The sequence below is a fragment of the Pistacia vera genome, unplaced genomic scaffold (genome assembly GCF_008641045.1).
Source record: "Pistacia vera cultivar Batoury unplaced genomic scaffold, PisVer_v2 Contig872, whole genome shotgun sequence".
NCBI lineage: Eukaryota > Viridiplantae > Streptophyta > Magnoliopsida > Sapindales > Anacardiaceae > Pistacia > Pistacia vera.
The window spans coordinates 25911-49619 of record NW_022196748.1 but is presented as its reverse complement, the minus strand read 5'-3'; the positions used below and the strand labels follow the sequence as shown (position 1 = coordinate 49619).

The 23709-nt window shown below is 32.5% G+C and overlaps 1 protein-coding gene across 1 annotated transcript; it reads left to right on the top strand.

Annotated features, from left to right (window-relative positions):
- The first annotated feature begins 5020 nt into the window (after positions 1-5020).
- Positions 5021-23130, top strand: LOC116119085 (cytochrome P450 734A5-like). The gene is made up of 2 exons (XM_031405040.1): positions 5021-5224; positions 22702-23130. Exons 1-2 carry the CDS (start codon positions 5021-5023, stop codon positions 23128-23130), a joined length of 633 nt encoding a protein of 210 aa, XP_031260900.1.
- Positions 23131-23709: the final 579 nt, after the last annotated feature.

Sequence of the window (23709 nt, the reverse complement as noted above, 5' to 3'; positions counted from 1 at the left end):
TACCTTTATACTATATATTTAATTACAATATTATCCTACATATATATATATATATATCCATTTTCCCCAAACCCTAACCTCAATTTTCATCCCATATTGAAGGTTTAACATGTTAAAATTGCCTTTAAATGAGTTAGATGGGTTTGGTTCAACTTATAAAAGTGGATTTCACCATAATATATTATGCACAGCTGAAAAGTTAGTATAATAAAATATTATGGAGTTTTAATTGCTCACTTATTGCTTAAATTATTTGCGGAAATAGCTTTAATTAATATTTAAAAACTATTTCTAAAATTAAAAATATAAAAAAAATTTGAAATTTATTAATATTTAAAAATAAAGATTATTAAAAAAGGTGGGCTTGGGTCGGGCCTACGGTTATAAAAAACTCGTCGGGCCAGGCTTGGGCCTATGTCATATGGTCGGGCTTGGGCTTGGGCCTGGGTCAAGGGGTACCCGGTCCCGGCCCGGCCCATTGCCATCATTACATGAATGCATGAGCAAGAAGAGTTAAACCGGTTTCAACTATATGCTTATGTTTTTGTTTACTACGACCATTTTGTTGATAAATATAAGAACATAAGTATCTAAATTGAATACCCTTAGTGGTGAGATAAGGTATAAGACTTTTATATTCTCCTATTTGATTAGATTGATGACATTTTAATTTGCAATTAAATTGTCTTTCAACTGGATGATGAAACTTGATGAAAATGGATTTATCCTCAGCTTTGGTTCTTAAGGGAAATAACCAAATATATCTACTAAAATCATCAAGAAATTGGACATAGTACTTAAATCCCTCAGAAGATGCCAGGGGAGAAGGTCCCCAGATGTCACAATGCACTAACTCAAGAGGTGCGGTTGCTCTAGAGGTTGATGTGGGGAAGTTATTCTGATGCATTTTACCTAGGTGACAAGCATCACAAAAACCAACTGTGGACATAGGTTTGAACGAAGCTGAGTCTGATTTGACCATACTATGTATAATTTTCTGAAAAACAGTAGAGTGAGGGTGACCTAGTCTCTTATACCATATCATGGAATTGGTGTTATGAGTTTGAGCTAAATGAATAGAAGTTATATTACATTTAGGATTTGCCACCTTAGAGAAGGTATGGTTAGGTATATGGGCTAATGAACAATCAGACTTATACACAGAATAAGCAATATGAGCAGCTAGATCAGTGCAAACAGTATTGGTATTAACAATAGCACATGCAGCAGTATTATCATTAGAAACATCAGTAGAGACATTATTAACAATGGCACAGGCATTAGTATTATCAGCAAAAACATTTGTTGTACAAACAGTGGGAAATTTTTTAGCACAAAACAACACAAGCACTAGGAACAACAACTTCGTCACTGAGAGAGTTCAAATCAGAAAACAAATTGTTCTTAGTGACCACATTTGAGACTACACTATCTTTATTACAAACATAATGTTTTATTGGATTTTCAGAGGAAGTTGAGCAGTAAAGGATGTTGAAAGTCAAGCTGTTGATTGTGTTTATTTGATTATTTGTTTCCTTGTTATATATTAGCTAGAGTATCTTGTTTTTTAGGAGTTTTTATTATTTTAGGAGTTTTTTATTTCTTAATTATTCTTTTTCTTTTACATGAAGATTAAATTCCTAATTTTTAAATTTTCTTGATTTATTTTTATTTTTTTTCCTTTAAGAGAGATTCCTTTCCGAAATTGTCTCACAATTGTAACCTATTTATTTATATCTTCTTTATTCAATATTAGAAAAGTAGATCACAGAAGAAATTGAGTTAGTGTTCTTTCATACTTTCATTCTTTATTTTCTTCATGGTATCAGAGCAATTGGTTGTATTGTTGTTAGATTTTTAACATGGTATTATCTCTACATCAATAGATGGAGAAAGAAGGCCGAGGAAATCATGTCTCTGCTGATGAGCCATCACCTTCTAAAGGAAGTCCGTTTAACAAAAAGCAAATGGAGACACTTCAAAAACTATTGTCTCCTCTTCTGTCAGCTCAGTCACAAACCGACTCATCTTCCAACCATGTCACTGGTTACGGAACCTTGACTCACAAAGATAATTTTTTGAGCGCCTTTACTATGGGTAAGAAACGTAAAAAACCTTGGATTGTGGACTCAAGAGCATCTAATCACATGATGGGAAATGTAACGATGTTTGATACATATAGCCCATGTCCAAATAATTTAAAGGTCTGAATAGCAGATGATTTGCTATCAAAGGTTATCGGTACAGGTTCAGTGGTGCTATCAAAGGACCTTACTCTCAACTCTATTCTCTTTGTCTCTAACTTGGAATGTAATCTATTGTCAATTAGTAAACTCAGTAAGGAAAAGAGGTGTGTAATTAATTTTTCCTCCACTCATTGTGAATTTCAGGATTTGAATTTGGGGAAGATGATTGTCAATGCTGAGGAATGCTCTGGATTGTACATCCTTAAGGAGCACCACTATCCACAAGAACAACCTCAAAAGGCAATTAGTGGAAATTTTTTTCTGTTTCTTGTCAAAATAACGATAGTGAAATCATGTTGTGGCACTATCGCTTAGGGCATCCAAATTTTATGTATCTCAAGCATTTATTTCCATTCTTATTTAACAAAAATCCAAAATCCTTTGAGTGTGAAATCTGTCAATTATCAAAACATGTTCGGTCTCATTTTCCCATTCAACCCTACAAAGCGTGTAGTCCATTCTCAATGATTCATAGTGATATTTAGGGTCTGTCAAAAATAAAAAATGTAACAGGTGAAAGGTGGTTTGTCTCATTCATTAATGATCACACTAGATTAACCTAGGTATTTCTCATGAAAGAAAAATCAAATCGGTTCAAATATTCAAAAGTTTCAAAAATATGATTCAAACCGAATTCTAATAAAAAATACAAATCCTAAAGTTCGATAATGCTAGAGATTATTTCAACTCTACCCTAGGAGAATTTCTAGCAAAAGAAGGAATAGTTCACTTAAGGTCATGTATAGATACCCCACAACAAAATGGAACCACTTAAAGAAAAATAGTCATTTACTAGAGGTGGCTAGATCGCTCATGTTCGCAACAAATGTACCAAAATATCTCTAGGGGGAAGCAGTTCTTACAGCAGCTTACCTTATCAATAGAATGTCGTCTAGAGTTCAAAAATTCAACACACCTTGTCACACCCTCCTAAAATCCTTTTTTTGGGTGCTCTGTCTTTGTCCATGTCCATCAATAACATAGAAGTAAACTTGATCATAGGTTGTTCAAGTGCATCTTTCTTGGGAATTCCTCAAATAAAAAAGGGTATAAATGTTACTCTCCAGTCACACAGAAATTCTACCATTCGATGGACATCACCTTTTTTGAAAACGAGCTCTACTACACCAAAACTGATATTCAGGGGGAGAATTCAACTCAAGAATATCAATTTTGGGACTTTGAGTCACTTATTGAGTCACCTATCACCACAGAAAATCACATTTCTCCAAAGCCTCCTAATCAACTCCTACTATCAAAAACACTAAGTTCATTGTTAACTTGTGGGATAAGGAGCACATCCAAAAGGAAACGGAGGAATGAGCACTTCCTCAACAAATCCATGAAGTTGAACCAAGTCCAAATTCGAGCGAAATTCCAGGTAACAATATTTCTGACTTAGATAGTGTTGTTGATTCCGAGTTAAAAAATGATATTCTGAATATGCACATAGCTTGGAGAAAAGGATTTAGATCATGAACTCAGCATCCCATTGGGAATTTTATTTCATATGATAAACTATCACCATTTTTCTATGCCTTTACTACTAGCATCATAGAGATACAGGTTCGTCAGAACATTCAAGAAGCTTTCAAGTGTCCTAAGTGGAAAACTGCAATTGACGAGGAAGTTTAGGCTCTTGAAAAGAATGGTACTTGGGAAATTATGGAACTCCCGAGAGGGAAGAAACCGGTTGGGTGTAAATGGATTTTCACAATAAAGTACAAGGCAGATAGGAATGTGAACATGTATAAAGCGAGGTTGGTCGCCAAAGGATTTACCCAATCATATGATATTGATTATCAGGAAACATTTGCTCCCGTTGCCAAGCTCCATACCATTTGTGTACTATTATCCTTGGCAGCAAATCTTGATTGGTTGCTTCACCAACTTGATGTAAAGAATGTCTTTCTCAATGGTGACTTAGAAGAAGTGTATATGAAAATTCTTGCAGGCTTAAAATCAAGATTCAATGTCAACAAGGTATGTCGTCTCAGAAAATCCTTGTATGGCTTAAAACAATCTCCTTATGCTTGGTTTGAAAGATTCACTAATGAAGTGAAAAGGTATGGGTACTCTCAGTGTCAGTCAGACCACGCATTATTTGTGAAGCAGTCCTCTGATAGGAAATTGGCTGTTATCATTGTATATGTGGACAATATGACAGGTGATCATGAGAAGGAACTATGTAAGATTAAACAATTCCTTGCAAAGTAGTTTGAAATCAAGCATCTCAGGAACCTCAAATTTTTTCTCGAAATAGAGATTGCAAGGTCAAAGAAAGGTATAGCAATCTCACAACGTAAATATGTTCTAGATTTATTGAATGAAACAAGAATGCTAGCATGCAAGCTTGCAAAAATCCTATGGATTCAACTGTCAAACTTGTTAACAACGATGATAGTGCACCGGTTGATAAAGGAAGGTATCAGCGCCTTGTAGGGAAGCTCATATATTTATCTCATACAAGGCTAGACATAGGTTTCTCAGTAAGTGTGATAAGTCAATTCATGAACAACCCTACTAAGAGTCACATGACAGCTATCTATAGAATATTGAGGTACCTCAAAATGACACCTGGTAAGGGTCTTTTCTTCCAAAGAACAATCAAGCGGAATATTGAGATATTTTCAGATGTAGACTAGGCAAGTTCAATGATAGATCGCAGATCAACATCAGGATATTATTCCTATGTGTGGGGAAACTTGGTGACTTGGAGAAGCAAGAAGCAATCTGTTGTAGCCCGTAATAGTGTAGAAGTAGAATTCTGAGCCATGGCACAAGGAATTTGTGAAGGGATTTGGTTACAAAGAATATTGTCAGAATTAAAGGTTCCCTTAGAGCATCCTATGGAATTATATTGTGACAATCAAGCCGCCATCAGTATAGCCAAGAATCCAGTTCATCATGATCGAACTAAGCATGTGGAGATAGATCAAAATTTTATCAAAGAAAAGATTGAAGAAGGAATTTTTAAGGTTAGCTACACTTCGACAACCGGTCAAACTACAGATATTCTCACAAAAGCTCTTGCTCAAGCCAACTTCGAAGACTTTGTAGAGAAACATGGTATGATCAATGTCTATGCATCGGCTTGAGGGATAGTGTTGAAAGTCAAGTCGTTGATTATGTTTATTTGATTGTTTTTTCCTTGTTATGTATTAGCTAGTGTATCTTGTTTGTTAAGAGTTTTTTATATCTTAATTATTCTTTTCCTTTTACAAGAAGATTGAATTCCTAATTGTCAAATCTTCTTGATTTATTTTTATTTTTTTTCCTTTAAGAGAGATTCCTTTCCGGAATTGTCTCACCATTGTAACCTATTTATTTATATCTTCTTTATTCAATAGAAAAGTATATCATAGAAGAAATTGAGTTGGTGTTCTTTCATACTTTCATTCTTTATTTTCTTCAAAGGAGTTATTCCTTGATAAAGCATGCATATTTGAAAAACAAGAAGGATATGGTAATTGGGAAGGAAGAGCTAGTTGATACATGTCTGCATTAAGCTCTCCTTGTAGTAAAGTTGTTTTGGTGACCTTGTCCTTGACAACACAACAATCAGAATTAAATTCCACTACAACATAATTGTCTTTAGTAAATTTGGATATACTAACAAGTTTTTTAGTTATTCTAGGGACACAAAGAACATTTTTCAAGTGTAAGCATTTAGTTTTCAATTGACTAGGCAATAATATAAAACCAGTATGAGTTATATGGAGAAACTCACCACTTCCCACTTGAAGTTGACTTGAACCAGCATAATCCTGGCTTGTATGCAACTGAGTTAGATCAGATGTGACATGGTCAGTGGCCCCGGAGTCCTTGTACCAGATAAGATCTTGTGGAGTAGAGGAAGAGGCTGTCAAGATTGTAATATTGGGTCCAGAACTTGAATTAGGTGAATGTGTTTGGGCTGTAACAGTTGAGTTGTTCACCCGTGAACCAACATTATTCACTTGATTGCCAAATGGAACAGTTTGTGCAGCAAAATGAACCTAATTCAAATCACCATATTTTGAGAGAATTGCTAAGATGGTAGTGTTGAAAAACCATTCTGTTGAGGTGGTGGTGTTGCAAAACCAGAACTGTGAATTGAACTTGGGTGATTTAATCCTCTATAATGCTGAGGTGTAGTAGGCAGTGTAGATCCTTGAAAGCCTTGATAGCTAGACACATGAAAGCTGTTTGTTCCTTGATCATGGCCTTGATAACTTAGACTATGAAAACCACCATAAAGTTGATTTAGATTACTAACACCTCCATATTGACTCTAATGTCCAGACATTAAAAAACCACCATTGTAGTTGGAGTTAAACCGATGGTAACACTGAACAGCAATGTGTCAAGTTTTATTACAAACCTAACAAACAAGTTGTCCTCAACCATTTCCTCTGCCATGGCCTCTTCCAAAATTATTATAGGATGCAGGTCTGTTAATTCCAAGACTATACCCATAATGCAGATTGAATGGAGGCTGTGATTGAGAGAACTGGTCAAATTGGTTAGGAAATTTAGCTTGACTATACTGAGAAAAATTTATAGAGTAGGAACCGCTCATCTTGTAATGACCAATTGAATCAAGAGAGGGACCAGCAACTTGAGACACATTATAAGTGCTGGTATTTGGTTGTGAGATAGTATTTGACACTGTTAAGTCCTTAGCATCAGTCATTGAAGCAATATGAGCTGAACTATTGTGAAATTCAACTCAATTGAACTTGTTTAGACGAATTTCATATTTCTGAAGCAAAAAATTGTGCTTCTTGTATCGACACATAATCATTTGGTGACTCAATTCTTGATGTGAGATTAACCACAACAGCATCATATTCTAGACCTAATCCATCTAAAATGTGTTGTAACAGGTCATCTTTTGAAATAATCTAACCACTAGCAGAAAGATTATCTGCAATTCCTTTCATTTTCCTAACATAGTCACTAATACTAAGATGTTCCTTGGTGGTGTTTTGAAGCAAATTTTTCAAATGTAAAGCTCTAGCCTTCGAGTCAGTAATAAACTCTTTCTCAAGTGCAAACCATATTTCTGAAGAAAACTGACACTTCGAAATTGACACACAGCTCACTAAGAACTTGTCAGTTATTTTCCATAAAGAGTAGCTGGATTTAATCTTTCAGTTATCAAACAATCATCAATCTGATCAACAGTTTTGTTCTTTGAATTATTTATTTTGCATCGATAAGAGGAGATGGGCAAGGGATTAAACCTGTTAGATGATCCTCTAATTCATGGGCTCCTACGAAAAACAACACTTGAGAGCGCTGGAATTTGTAATTGTCTCTGGTTAGCTTCGGATTGATAACCTGAAGACTTGAGGAGATTGTTGAGGTAGCTGAAATGGATGAACTGGACGCATTGTGAATACCTTGTTCAAGGTTGTCGAATCAAGAGCTTTCAAAATCTTCTGCCATTGTTGACATTAGTCAATGGTGCTCTAATACCATGAAAAGGTTAGGGTTTGAAGGAGGATTCGAGAGAGATAGTTCTGAGAGTGTTTGAGCTGAATTTTCTAGAAAAATTTATTGAATGAAACTTGAGTTCAGTGAGTACAGTGACTGACACTTAACTATTCATTACAGTTACACCAAACGACGACGTGTAGTTCTTATTGAACTACTTTATTGAAAAACGACTGCGTTGGGAAGTAGCCTTATAATTTTTATGGCTAACACTTATGTCTTACAGGCTTATGCCAACTACTTTACCTTTTACGTGAAACACATCTAAAACAACCCTTTTTATTTTTATTTATTTCTTACTATATTGATAATGAATTTCACATTACTACTTACTACTTTCATGCAAAGGTGTCTCTGTCTCATCTCCATCCCTCCACTGTTTTTTTTTTTACAGCTTGCTGTATTCAGGTTATGAAGCGCATTACCATTCTCACTGGATCAAGTTTTAAACAATAATTAAATTGTTTATTAAAGCTTAATTTTACTGAAATTTGATGAATTAAATATTTAATCTGGGAAGAAGAATTTAATGGTGTTATCACATTTAACTTTATTTCCTCTTTATGTGTGTGGATATGCATGCATGGTTTCACATGTTTTTTAATTCTATCAAAGACTGAAATTGACTTTAGGTTTGAAAATATATATATATATATTCTTGTATTAGAATTTTACAAGTCAATATTCCAATATAGTAGATTTCATGAGCTCATTGCACACGAAAATAGAAAGTTTTCTCAGTTTCCACACATGAAAAAGGGTATATGTTATTAATTATGTTTAATATATTTTCTGATTGGCTGATTAACATTCGGAGAAATCACTGGTTTCTCATAATCCACGTGGAAGACAGCTAAACGCCAGTCAAAAGATCCAACGTGAGCTCATCCATTGGTTGAAACAGTGTGCAAAACCGTGAAATAGCAAATATGATGCTGAACCAAATGATTCATTGGGGTTTATGTGTGTAAAAATAGGTATAAAGCAATAAAGCATAAAGAAAGCAGAAAAATAGACAAGAGCGATTTTTAAAGTAGTTTGGATACACAGAATAATTCTTACGTTCTGTTATTTTATTGCTTGAGATATATAAGAGTATTTGCTATAGAGAAACTATTATTGTGGCGTTCTTGTTGAAATGAGATTATCGTGCCCGGTGTGGTGAAGAACCCTATTATAAAGTTCTGAGGGCAAGCTTGGATGTGAAGTAATTCACATGCACCTGACATATATCGCACTTTTGTTTTGATGGATGAAGCTAGAGGTGGCGGTAAGTCGTGGCGTGCTAAAAATTCAAGGCCTATTATGCCGTGGGTCGTGTCGTGCCAAGGCCCACAAAAATTGTGCCTTGTTGTCTATGCCGGCCCACCAAATTTGAAGGCCCACAACACAGCTTGCTATATATCGTGTCGTGTCTTGGGTTGTGCCATAGGCCAACCCACGTGCTTTGTAAAAATATTAATTTTAATATTATAAATTATGGTAATTTTGATTTATTATTATAAAATATTTTATATGTTATATTTAGTGACTTTTGTATTTATATTAATTAAAAAAATATACGAGAATATAATCTTTGACCGACCAAATTCAAAACTTTAGAAATTTAAATTAATGTTGAGATCAAAATTGTACAGGAGCTGAAACTATTGACTATACAAACCTCACATTTACCAAACTCAAAAATGAACCCTAGATTTGTTCAGGTGAAATCGTTGAAGATTCTCTCAATAATCTTCATGCAATGCGAACATTGCACGTTTTCAAAGTTTGCGTTCGCATGCAAATTTTTTATAATCCCAGTTCTAAATTAATTATAAGACTGTCGTTGAATTCCTTTTTTTTTTTCCTAATTAAATAGGTTTAGACTTTAGATTCAACAATCCCAACGTTAATTCAACTGTGTCGGCAATGGGTCGAGTTTATACACAAGTGCGACAATCAATTCAATTGATTAGACTTGACTGCATGCAGGTCTAATTATAGTTAATTACAAAAGAAATAAAAATGTTAAGTGAATTGAAATTAGATGTTACATACTTCATCCATAACCAATTCACATGATACAGCATGTGGAACTTTTTTTTTCCCCCCATTTCGGGAGAATAATAAGTCGAATGAAATTTCATTCAACGTGTATATATTGTCGTTTTCGGTCAAATATTTATACACGTGCAGTGATAATCTTTTCTAATTAATTAATATAAAAACTTTGAATGATCTTATGAACGGATTAAGATAAAATAATGAGTTCGAAACACGTAAACACAATGAAAAATAGTTTTCACTTCACCCAATGTTTGCCTTAAGACATTTTCCACTCAAAATGTTTCAAAATACATTTTTTCACCCAAAGTTTTATTATGTTAATATCCAAAATATAATTCATTTCTTAGTTGACATTCAACGAGTTACTACGAGTTAGGGTAAGAGAAATTTTATAGAGTGGAGACCAGTACATCGAATGGTGGTGACCGATTGATATCACAGTCAAATTAGTCAGAAATCAACTAAGAATAAAAAAAACCTACCTTTACAATGCCGGCAATCGGTGGAAAATCAGGTGTCAGAGTGAAAGAGGTTTTATAGAGAAGAGACCAAAAATTCAAAGGCGGGGACAAGAGAATTATCGCTGTCAAAATCGGTTTTAGGTATTAATGAAAAATAAACTTTGGGTAAGAAAATGGTATTTGAAACTTTGGGTAGAAAAATTTGATACTCATCTAAATAAAGGTAGAAAATGATTTGTAAAATCAAAATGAAAACCGTTTTTTGACCCTTGTTTTTCTTTCAAGTTACACATGGTAATAAAATGTTGGGCTCGTACCTTAGATTTTTATTTTATTTTTTATTTTTTATTATTATTCATTCTTCTTATATTAAGACTAAAAATATCGCAAAAGGTTAGGTCCCTTTTGTTTATTCAACTTAAATGCGAATGTAACGTAATTTTTTTTTTCATTTTTTAACTATTCAGATTTATTCAGATCTGTTAAGTTTTTAAACAAATTCAGTTCATTCAATTTTCATATAAAGAAACAAACACCACCTAAGCTAATAGCTTGAAAGTGCTTGTTCTATTAACATTTGACCAAAACGTTAAATTAGCAAGTTGAATTTTTTTTTAATTTGTTGGTTCTTGTTAAGTTAAGACTTAAGACTTGACAAGAAGGTTAAATTAGTAATTTAGATGAGTTATTTACAAACCTCCCTTAGGTTTAAACATTTCACAAGCGCATAGATTAGATATTTAGGTTAGCAAAACACCCCACTCTTTTAACTTCGTGGGCTCTGTTGAGGCTATTTCCTTTAACCCCCTGCAACATATAGAATTGTAACTTACCCCCTCTTAATCAGTCACTTAACACTCTTCAGTCTTTGCCAGCAATTTAGAGTTTTTTCATTTTTTTATTTTAAAGAAGATGTTGTTTTTCAAACGATATAGAATGGTGGTTTCACATAAGAGATCGGCGGACACCTTCTTTGAAAAAGAATAATTATTAAAAATAATATTAAATCTTTAATATTTTTTTTTAAAAACTTTTTCTGAATACTTTGTTATTTTGAAATATTAATTTATATTCTTCTTACTTTAAAATATAGGTCTTTTTTTTTCTCTTCCCTTACATTTTACACAAAAAATTGATGGTAAGAGGTGTAAGTGGTGTTATTATATGGGGTAGTTGTAGATGCTAAAATCTAGGATACAAAAAGAAGGATGGAAGTGAGGTTAAGGCTACTAAAATCCATTGTACCTACACACAAAGCAAACAAGCCCGAAGCTTACGTAAATACCAATGTGGTTTCTATCGTAGACACTCCGACGCTCAAGCCAGTAGGTTGAATGAGGCAAATAGTAAAGGCTAAGGGAAGGAAGGTTACCAAAGTTGTCGGAGACTAGAACCACAGTGTAGGTGTATAACTTTTAGGAGTAAGAGCTTGGGTGCAAGTAGAATAATTGAGATTGATGCTAAGTAGAGGAGTGACCATTGTTATATATATTGTAAGTCTTCGTATCCTAGTAGACTTTGAATCCACAATGATAGAGGTTCAGTGAATATGAAAGATCCTTGTTCAGTTGCCTCATTAGTATCAAGAGTCCTAATTCACCTAAAGATAATATCTTGGGCGAATTAGGATAGAACAAATAGGAAGAGTCCTAATTACCTAGTATGGAAGGCCCAGCCTTAGGTGGGCTATCAATGATGCCCATTCTAGAGAGATGTTTTCTAGAGAGGGCTGGATTTGGCGCACCTGTTTGGACCATGCTATGAATTTTGACACTGGCCCAAACAGAATTGGGTTGGGACAGACCCAGGGCAGATCCAGCCCACTTTTGGGTAGGCCATGGCCCTCCAAATTTTTTTTAAAATTAATAATATAATTTTTGGATTTGCCCACCCTAATAAAAATATTAATGGACAAAAATATTATAGTAATTAGTTTTATTTTGGCACACCTAAAAAAAATTTCTGGATCCACTAGCTTTAGACTATGTAGTAGAAAATATTGGCTTGGACTTGATAAGGCTCAAGACGATTTTTGGCCCATACGGTAACTTGTCAATTTTTTATGTTGCGGGGTGTAAGTAAGTAAACCCTAACGAAAGTTAAAGGAATTGGGTGTTCGTGACAACCTAATAATTTTTTTCATTGCTAGACAAAGAGAGTAAAAAAGAGATTGTATTTAGTACTTCCTTTATTTTTATTATGTTCATCTGTTGGTTAAGACTTAAAAGACTTAACTTGAAAATTTAAGCAGATGTTTGGATTTATTTTTTATTCTGTTTGTCCTTGTTAAACTTAGGAGTTAAGCTAGTATGTTCGATTTATTTTTTAATAGTTGAATTGAAGTTCAGATTTGAGAGTTAATGTATATACGTACTTTAATTATTCACTTAAACCATAAAACATAGCTAGGTTCATTATATTATAAGTACATATTCATACTTTTCTGTATTTAGAATTTACGTAATAGACACAATTGTTAGTAGAGAAAAAATCCATGGTGGCGTTGGTTAGATTGGTGGTTTTGAGGATAGTATTGGTGTATGGGTAGGGGGTATTACGAGTATTTTTATTTTTTTTTAAACCCTTAGGTTTCTTTATTAGTCTGTATTCTAAAAGTGACACAAAAACCCCCTCGCAGTGATTGCGAATTTGTTACGGCCAGATCTGGTCGGACGGGACCGTCGTCTGTATAACGTGTTTAGGCCTTTTTCGGCCAGTCTGGTGGATCGCACAAAAAGTAGATCTCGGTCTGATAGGAAGCGACGCGTCGGAAAAGGCCAAACGACGTGCGATCTTTGGCGCCTCGTTGAAGGCCACATTGGAACTTCGGCCATTTCTGGTCGGAAGTTAGGCATTGTACAGATTCCGGCTATCACCGATGTGGTTGTCGGAATCTGATAAGTTGGGTGATGGGGGTGTGTTGTTAATTTTTAAACCTTTTTTTAGGGGATATTTAGTGAAATTAATAACCTTATGGGGTCTAAAAATAATTAAAAAATAGGGTAATATTCTGGAATATATGTTAAACATTATTTGGAGAATAGGATCCAGAAATGGATTAAAATACTAAGCCAAACATGCCCATGATATCACAATAGTACTACCACATCAAAGATATCATAAACTAATAATCTATGATAGCTAAGTTTTCAATTTAATAACTACCATTATTATGATTGTAAAGATAGAAGGGAAGTTTAAAAAAATAAATAAATAAGGTGACAAAAATATGGATTATGGACCTATGGTATGGATAGAACATGGTATTCTAGACTTTTTATTTTTCATAAGCTATTCACTTTAATGAATAAAAAATATATATTTACACCCCTAAAACTTTTATTATTTGGACCCAAAGACTTCAAAATTACATACTTTACCTCACGATGTTACTTTTAAAAATAGACTGTTGATGATTTGACGGCGGGACAACTAAAAGTCCCTTCAAATTTCAAAATAACTTTGCAAAACTGAAAAATTAAAAAAATGGAAATCATTAAATTAAAAAGAAAAAACTAGTCAAACTGATTGTATATATATATATACATGTTATTAATTTGTTTTTGTAATTTACGATTTTCTTTTTAAAATTTTCTAAAACTTATTAAGGGTAATTTAGCCATTATAGTAATCAAAGTTTGTCAACGATCCATTTAACAGCTCAATGTAACCATAGAGGAGGTAGTAAGGTGTATTTCCCAAACCTTTAGGGTTAGGGTTTAGGAAATGAACAATAAAGATCCTTAATAATACAACTATTTACCTAATTATTATGTCAACATTAAGATCTAATCAAATAATGAAAGAATTTCCCGTTCTCGCTCATATGGGAAAATATTTAAGGCTTTTGGATATCAATTTTTTGCTAGAGTTTTTTTTTTTTTTCCATAAAAATACATAAATTTTATGTAAATAAAAAGTATAACATAATTAAAAGAATATAATTAACTACAAACATGAATAAAAATAAATACACATTCTTGAAAGCCTTAAAAAGTTTAAATTATGTGAGAATTTAAAGTATTTTAGGTATTTATTTTAATATTAATTATTTCAAGATAATAAACATACGTGTATATATTAACATTATTCTCCGTGTGACCATCGAATAAACTTTCTTAAAATCTAATGATGATTTACACGAGAAAATAACATTAAATTTTTGTCACAATATTTCTACACAGTTGAGAGTTATAATAAATAAAAACACGCGTACCGGTATATTACATCTAATATTTGATGTATGTCAGGTAGCATACTACTTATTCACACGCCAAATATACACACTAATAATTAAATAAAAAAAATTAAGTTACAAACACACTAATAATTAAAGAAAAAAAAATTAAGTTACAAGAGTAAGTCGAATTTTTATTGAATAACATGTTTTAAATTCATATGAAAAGGATAGGAATGGCAGATAGTAAGATCCTGTGAATAAATAGTTTGGTACGATTTTGCGGCCAGGGTTTAGGTTCAGAATCACATGATAAATGTTGGGCCTTAAATTTTGGACAATACGGTCCAAACACGTTGTAGGAGGAAAATGTGGCTTTACGTGTACTACTACATAATAAATATTATTTTAATATGTGTTACGTGTGGAGCTGGGCTAGGGCGTGTGGTGGCCCGACTAAATTAAATGTCTTTATCAAAACGCCGCCTGTCATCAAGCCAAAGCCAGACTCTAGAATTAGGTGATTGATGTAACCGTCCATCAATTTGTACGAATTCGAACCATCTTATTAAAAAGGTCACAATTTCACAACTCTTGAGCTGGACATTTTTCAATTGTGCTCCTATACCAGAAACAGATACAAAATGTGATTTAATGCCATGGACTGTTATAAAATAGCTATCACACGCTCTCAAACTGTTGTTTTGAGACCGCTTAATGATTAATAGACCCAGAAAATAGAAATTATCAGTAGAAAATTAGGTTTGTGTAGGTCTAGGTCATTGCAGGTATGAACTTAATGAATTTCAGGTCACACTTCTGTTTTGGGTAAGTAATTTCAGCTCAGACTTCGTCAACCAAGTTAATTAAGATTGGCAGTTATCATCTCTGGAAGTTGAGAATTTGACTTACGTAATCACGTACTCACACAGGAAAGTGTGTGAAAGCGAAAGGATTATCGGCTTGAACATTAAAGTTATTGGGTAAGGCAGTCGAAGGAGAATGGCATCAGTTTGACTCGCCATGGCCCAATCAACTGCTTCTTAATTCATAGAGGTGGAAGGTGCTACATCTAATCATTGAACAAGTCTAAATTATAATAAATATGTAAATAATGTATTTTAAAAAAATTAATTAAACTTTCTTTCAAATGATTAGATATATATCTCTCATTTATATGCACAATAATTTTATATATTATATATTATTTCTAATTTAATAAAGTTTATAACAATCATCCTTTTTAAGTATAATTAAAAAAAAATACCTGTATTATAAATATGAAAAAAAATTATCTAACATTAAGTTTTTTGGTTAAAATAAATGGCAGAAGGGTAATTAGGTAAATATTTACTAATCCATTGTATTAAAATCCCAACAGTGCAATATTGACAAGGAGATTTATGTTTTGAAATTCAAACAAAAAAAAAAAAATTTATTTGATAAACTTCAAGGGTTGGAAAAACCCTAAATAATGCTATGAAAATAAAAGTTTATAGGGTGCATTGTATCGTGGTCAATAAGATAAAGGAAGTAATCTCTTATTTGTAATATTCATTGTTTGGTTTACAAGTAATAAAATATTATGGGATCTTTTATTGCAAAAATGTTTACTGTTGGTAATGTGGGAGGTAATCAGATACCTCTTAGGAGGTATTATTAAAAGATTATCAGGTAATCTAATTTTATACATATTTACCTTTAATAAATATCATTTCGGACACAATTGCCCTCAATATCTACTAAATAACCATTACCCAGCTCTCCTTATTTGAAAATTTACATAAAACATCTCAACCACAAAAAGTTTAAAAGTTTCATATCAGGAACAGATATGAAAATTGGAAAGTATATAAGTTAGATCAGTTAATTAATATAGAAATGCAAACATTCATTATTTAGCATCTAATACATCCGTGTCTCTTTTTTACACTTAGATTGATTTGAACAACATGCATTAAATTATATATGCGTTACAATAAGTACCAATATTCATTAATATCAATGGCGTGTCTTCCCCAATTCGAGTCTCCGAAAGAAGGGTGCATATAAATAGTTAAGGGACAATTCTTCTGCATAAAATTAAGGGAGAATGACATTTTTCACAAGGTTTGGCGAAACGATACTTTTTTATCATTCATCGGGTTCTATTAGTATTTTCTGTTAATATTTAATTAAAAGAAGAAAAATACTCTTAAATAGTTATTTGTAGTAGTTTATACAAATTAAATTAATTAGGTCAAAATCTTTATTCAATTATTTATAGTTCAAGTAAAGATATCTTTTTCTTGTTTATTTGATTAATTAGGAATGTTAATTTTCTGTGTTAATAGTAAAAATGAAAACACATATACGAAAAAATTATAAATTTAATAGATTATTAAATAATAGTGATGGGATATGATGACATTATAAATAAATAATATAAAGATCATTTAACTTTAAATAATTTTATAGTATTGTTACTAACTTTTTCGGCGGGGTTAACTATTTTTTTTTTTTGACTTTTGGCTAATTAAAAAATAATAATAAATTTATAAATTAAATATTAAGAGTATTTTGTCTTTTTAGTAAAATATCAATGGAAAATAACAGAACCTAACGAAGGGTAGGACAATGTCATTTGAAACTGAAAGGTAGAAGAATGTCGTTTCGCCAAACCTTGGGTGGGAAATGTTGTTCTCCATTATTAATTATATACAAATAAAAAAGCACAGTTGGCACTTCTTAAAGTTTTTAATTAGCTTAATTAGTCTTGCACTTACTGTTTTATTACGTGTTTTTTTAATATGGTAAATTGTTGTAGTTTCAAAAGTAGACTGCGGCTAAAATTGGGTTTCTGAGGGTGGCTTATCTGAGTAAATTTGACACTCTTCATCAAGTGGAGGAGTGGCTATGGCACTCTGCGCTTATTACGCGTTAGCAAAAAAAGAAAAAGTTAAAGCATCTTGTAAATTTGTAATAAATAGAAAATTTGTGAAATTTGTTCAAGCAAGACAAGCTGACAGCCAGACACTAACCAGGTAAATGTCCACGTGAAAAAATTTAATGAAGCATATAAATTTAATTTCTAAGAAACCCTATAAAAGCTGGTTCGGTTCTTGCCATCTAAATCCTAATTTGCACGTGATTGATTGATCCAGTTGTATGGGAGCTAAATGAAGTAATAGAAGAGAAAATTCAGAGAGAGAAAAAGAAAGATAAATGTTTTATGAATCAACTTCTATTTATTCATGATTATTTATTATAGTAAAATTCTCTTTAATTCATGAATTTTATTACAGTAAAACCTCTTTATAGTAATATTTTATTAGAAAAAGTCTTATATAATTATAAAAAATTATAGTCTCAATTTAAGATAATTGTAATAAGAATAAACTCATATTATAATAAGTTATAATTTGTTAATTCTGAAAATTGTCTCTACATAGTAATAATATATATATTATAAAAAAAAAATGTTATATTATTAAAGGTTTACGATGAAATAAATATTTATTAAGTGTTTAAGACAATGAATTATGCTTTAAATTATACTTATCTTTTAACTTGTGGGTACATAATAAATCGTTAGCATATATATCTTATTGTTGAAGCCAAACATTTATAGTTTCTCAAGTATATTTAAAGTTATTAGTATGAAACGTTTTGTATTTTTGTATTATTATCCTCAGAATTATTTCTTTTCTTTCTTATTTAATTGCAGCAATGACTACTAAAACAATTAATGAAATATAATACATACTACGAAAACGTGAATTATAAAATAAGAAATCAAAACAATAACTTTTGTAACTACACCTCCATTAAATTATAACCTCTTTTATGTAATAATTAGTAGATCCTTCCATTATGATTATAGAGATATATTTTACTATATATATATATATAGATATATATATTGTGTAAGCAGGCAGATTTTGATGAAATTTTATCATACAAATCAATTTGCATTAGTATGTACACCCGATACATATATCAAACTTGTGATTACTACAATTAATACTAATAAAAGGAATTAAAATTAAACATATCCTAGTCATGCTATTTAGATGAACAAACTTGAGAAAAAGATCCAAATTAATGAACTACTATCAAATTTTAACTACGTATTGTAACTCAATACTCAAGAAAATACTTGCCACATGACATTTACACTTTCACGTTTGTAATGTGAATTAAAATTCAAATGATCAAGACAAACAATCGAGTCAGCTGTTGTTGTTCTAGTTAATATTTTCTAATTCTAGTACACAATCATAAGTTTTTTTATAATTTATTTACTTAAGTTCGAATCCTTTCAGTTCCAGCCGACTAAGTGAATATCCACTTCATATACAGAAATTACAAGCATACAAAACCTTCACGACATGTTAAACTTAAAAAAAATATATAGTTGAAAAACCTGAAAAATATCAACTTTTTCTAGAAGTAGTTTATCAGCTAATTGGACGGCAACTGCCTCTCTATATTTCTTTCTGTGATTAATGTTGTACCACTTATAATATATTGTTTGAAATGAAAGACGCAGCGAAATTTTAGGGATTCAAAGATTGACAATTAGTGGAGAGTACTCTCTTGATTCTTTTCAAGCACAGATTTCACACAAGAACAAGAGATAATTGATGACCAAATGAAGAGTATACGGAGTAGTGGGAAAGAAATTTATTACTCTTTATTTCTTTTCAGCTGTGTACGATTGTTAGTTTCAAAGAGAATTATTGTTCTTAATTAACAAGGACTGCACTTTTCTTTTAATATAAAGATGGAGTTTGTATTAGTTATCGGATGTCAAATGATTTAATTTAAAAGGTTTCTTTTATATATATATTGGATAAAAATTGGTTTACAACGAATTAGTCAGTTTGCAATTAGATAGATGAGACTATAACAAGCAAGTAGGGACTATTTATAAACTGACCAATTACAAGTTATCACGTTGGGGTTATGAGATAAATTTGTGAGATTTAATTGTAAGTGTGTATGTTGATAATATTTACTCTACTCACCTGATTTCTCTTGGACCATTTTCACATTTTGAAGATTTTTTTTAAATAGTCAAATAGTTTTTATTCAGATCGTCTATTAATGTTCTTTGTTCTAGCCGATAGTTAAAGGCAATTTTAATTTCAGACAATTAAGGGCTTCAATACATTTGGAGAATCATCACCCAGTAAATGTTTTTCTCCAAAGACATAGGCTGTTGGTTGGTTTTTGGGAATACTAATTAGTATTCCACAAGTTAAACAGTAAAATGCTCAAAAACTCACAATATTATCTATAATATCAACTTTTTTAAACCCCTTAAATTTGTTAATTTAATTAAATACCCCTAAATATTTTTTTTCAAAATTGCAAAAAACACCTAAACCCACATTATACCAGATTCTGGCCACCACTGCCGGAAGTTGGCCGGAATCTGATTAATGGGGCACTACCGGTCGATCAAGCCTTTTCCGGCCAGATCCATAGTGGATCTGGTCGAAAAAGGCCAGATCTAAGGCAGTAACCAGACGTCAACGACGGCCAAAATATGATTGTTGTGACCATCAATGACGGCCGTACCTTGGCTATCGTTGACGAGCAAATGCGGCCAGATTGGCCGTCAATGGCCAGATCAGTCGTAGATCTGGCCGGCAAAGGCGTATCAACTCACAACCGGCAAGATCCAGCCAGTTATGCGCCGATACGGCGATTCCGACCACCCTCCGACAGTGGTGGTCGGCTGTGATATTCAATGGGTGGGTTGGGGGTGGTTTTGTTAACTTCTAAAGTTTTATTATAGGCGTGTTTAGTAAATAAACAAACATATGGGGTATTTTTATTAATTTCAAATCCTACATCGTAATAACCGCCTAATTCAATTTTTTTAACTTTTTTTAAAAAATTTTCTAAAAAAATGCAAAAAAGTGAATCAAACGGAGCCTTAAATTCTCATACATTTTTATCCTTTTTTATTTCTTAAAAATGTATATATATTTATCAAATTAATATGCCTACATATTATTATGGAAACTCTCATTAATTAAAATATGCAAAGAGAGAGAGGGAGAGAGAGAATGTATTAATTACGTATGTTCCATGTTATCGCAAAGTCAATTTATTTTCCACAATTTAGATTTGGAAAATTTATTTGAATAGTACAAATACATTTTTTTTTTTTTTTTATCATGGGGTGTCCAGGTCCGTTGTGCACACCTCACATAATCCTTAAGATTCTAAAACTATTGACCGAATAAGAGCTCTAATAGTCATCCTCATAGTGACATACACTTCAACTAATCCCTGTGCCGCTAAATACTAATTGAGTAAAAACTCTAATGGTTATCCTTATTAGTGCTTAAGGGAATCAAACTTAGGAGCTCATAGAACTTTCTTTTGCTCTTTTACCATAGATCATCCATGATGATTAATGTACAATACTTAATTTGAACATAGTAAATATCATGAGAACTACGTCAATACAATATTCGTCCAAAAATCCTTACAAAGAATCATCCTATTCCTAACACTTTTGGAGTTTTTGGTGACATGGTGAAGAACTAATTAAATTCCATCTTTCTTAGTTGAAATAGACTGAGTCAGAGAGAGAAAAAAAAAAAAAAAAAAATTTAACACAACAATTATGAAAACAAAGGAAGAAAGAAAATATGTTTTGACTAAAATATCAACTATCGACTAAATTTTGACTTTCAATATAAAGATAAAATTTATAGATCATGAATATGAGAATATGAAGACAAGTATGATTATATTTATGAAGAGTAAACGACTTTTCCCACCCAAATAATGGTTTAATGAACTTTTTACCCACAGACTTAAAATATAACTTTATATCCAAACTTATATTTGTTTCATATCGACATGTTGCGACCCATATTTTGAACATTCTCTTCTCCAATAATCACTCACCAAAACCCCTCAAACCTTACTCCTACCCGCCCCTCCAATCGAGGATTAAAGTTTGAGCAACCACCTCCCAAGTAAATTTTGATCAATTTAATCACCAAAATGAATATTTCACCACCAAAAGACTCATCGGCCCCCCCTTTAAAAGTCCCAACAGGTTGGATGGAGTTTGCTCTCTATCACTGCCGGAATATAAATTTAAGTAATAAGAAATATTTAAAAGTCTATGGATGAGATGTGTCATTAAGCCATATTCGGGTGAGAAGGAGTCTTTTTAACTCTATTAAAACTCTCATAATTACAATCACCACTCGAACTCATGATCATAATGCCATTCTCTTTCTTCATAATTAATAAGTTTTCAACATAAAAAATTTGATATTACTGATTGGTGGTATATTATTCAATAGACATAGATAAATGAAGTACAGAAGAATTCAAGTGCAGCCTTGCGCTTGAAGAACAAAAAACACCTAAAAAAAAAAGATGAAAAGATGAAGAATGACAACTTAACAGAAAGTAGTTGAGAAGCTATAGCTATGCTATATTTTCTTTGTGTAATAGTTTGATAAAAGATTTGTGTCTAATAAGAAAGGAGGATTCAGATTCAGCTATGGGTGGTTGACACTAAAAGCCCCAATATGAATAGTCGAGTATGCTATGGAGATGAGCTGGATTAGATAGTCTACCAAAAAGCGTAGTTAATACAATTATTTATTTAATATCAGACAATTTTATAATGCGTAAGATATTTTATGACCAAAAAAAGAAAACAACAAACTGGTCAGTTGTCATTCTGTATCTTGACCAAAAAGGAAAACACTAATGTTGTCATTATATAAAATAATATATAATAAATTAAAAATATTATTATTAAATAATTTAAAGGAGTCATTCGTCAAAGGTCAAACCGCGAAAAAAAAAGCTTATGTTTTAGTCCACGCGTTGAAGCGCGTGAATAAACTATAAAGACATGTTTTGGCTTAAAAACGATGATGTCAGATGAATGTCATATAAATAGCTTGCAAAATAGCACTATTTTTGTGTCATCTTCACGCACACTTCACTTGGCGACAAATAAACCATTATTTAGAACTTTTAACAGGTTAACAGTATTTGGCCTAGATACCCTCTCTTCCAAAGCTCCGATAAGATTTACACCCACGTAATATTTGTTATACTCAATCAAACCAAAAATCAACGTTGGCCGCCCCTTGAGCCGTCGACTTCTCTGTTTGGTCCACGCTGAGTCTAAACTCAAAATATTATTTTCTACTGCTTGCCGCCCAAATCCAACCTCTCCGTGTTTCTGCAAGTACGATGTTTATATTGAATAAATATTTTATATTTACTCATAAAATGTGTTCATTTGTTGCAGATGGGATGGGTGATGAACGAAGTTCTACGGCTATATTCACCGGCACCAAATGCGCAAAGGCAAGCGCGCCAAGATATTAAAGTTGATGACGTGGTGGTTCCCAAAGGAACCAATTTGTGGATTGATGTGGTGGCCATGCATCATGATCCCGCTTTGTGGGGCGATGACGTGAATGAGTTCAAGCCAGAGAGGTTTAGGGACGATCCATTATACGGTGGGTGCAAACACAAGATGGGTTTTTTGCCTTTTGGTTTTGGAGGGAGAATGTGTGTTGCTCGGAACTTGGCCATGATGGAGTATAAGGCTGTTTTAACCAAAATTCTATCGAGGTTTTCTGTGAAGCTCTCCCCAAATTATCACCATGCGCCTTCGATTGTGCTATCTCTTAGACCGACCCATGGGTTGCCCCTCATAGTTGAACCCCTGTAATCAGTTTAATCAATCACAAAGTTTTTCTACTATGTAGAAATTTTGCAGACAAAAGGTTTTTACTACTATGTAGTGATTTTGCCGCAAGTTTATGGCATCTCTGTTTTGCCATGAATTTGTGGCATCTCTGTTTTTGCTTGTGGTTGTGGCTGCAATATTATATCATTGTAAAATATGTGATATAGGAAAAATAAAATAAGCACTTTTCTTATTTCTTTGTCTTTGTCTTGGTTAATTGGTGTTATATTAATTTATTTGGACTTCGTGAATAAAGTCGTAAACTACAAAATGCCAACAGAGGAAAGCTTTGAGCTCATCCATCTTTGAGTTAGGTAATTTTTAATAATGAGTAGCCGTTGCCTTCGAAAAGCTAGAATAATGCTGAGGCTGAGGCTGGTGGGGGACTGGGGACATGAAATATCAGAATATTTCATCAAAGAAAGTACGGTTTAATCTTAGTTGGTGATAAGTAAAAAAGACAATGGCAGACAACTGAAGAGGACCACTAAACTAATTAAAACCTTATGAATCATTCCAAATCCCTCTTATTTGGGAAAATAGAAGACTCAATTCAAGGAT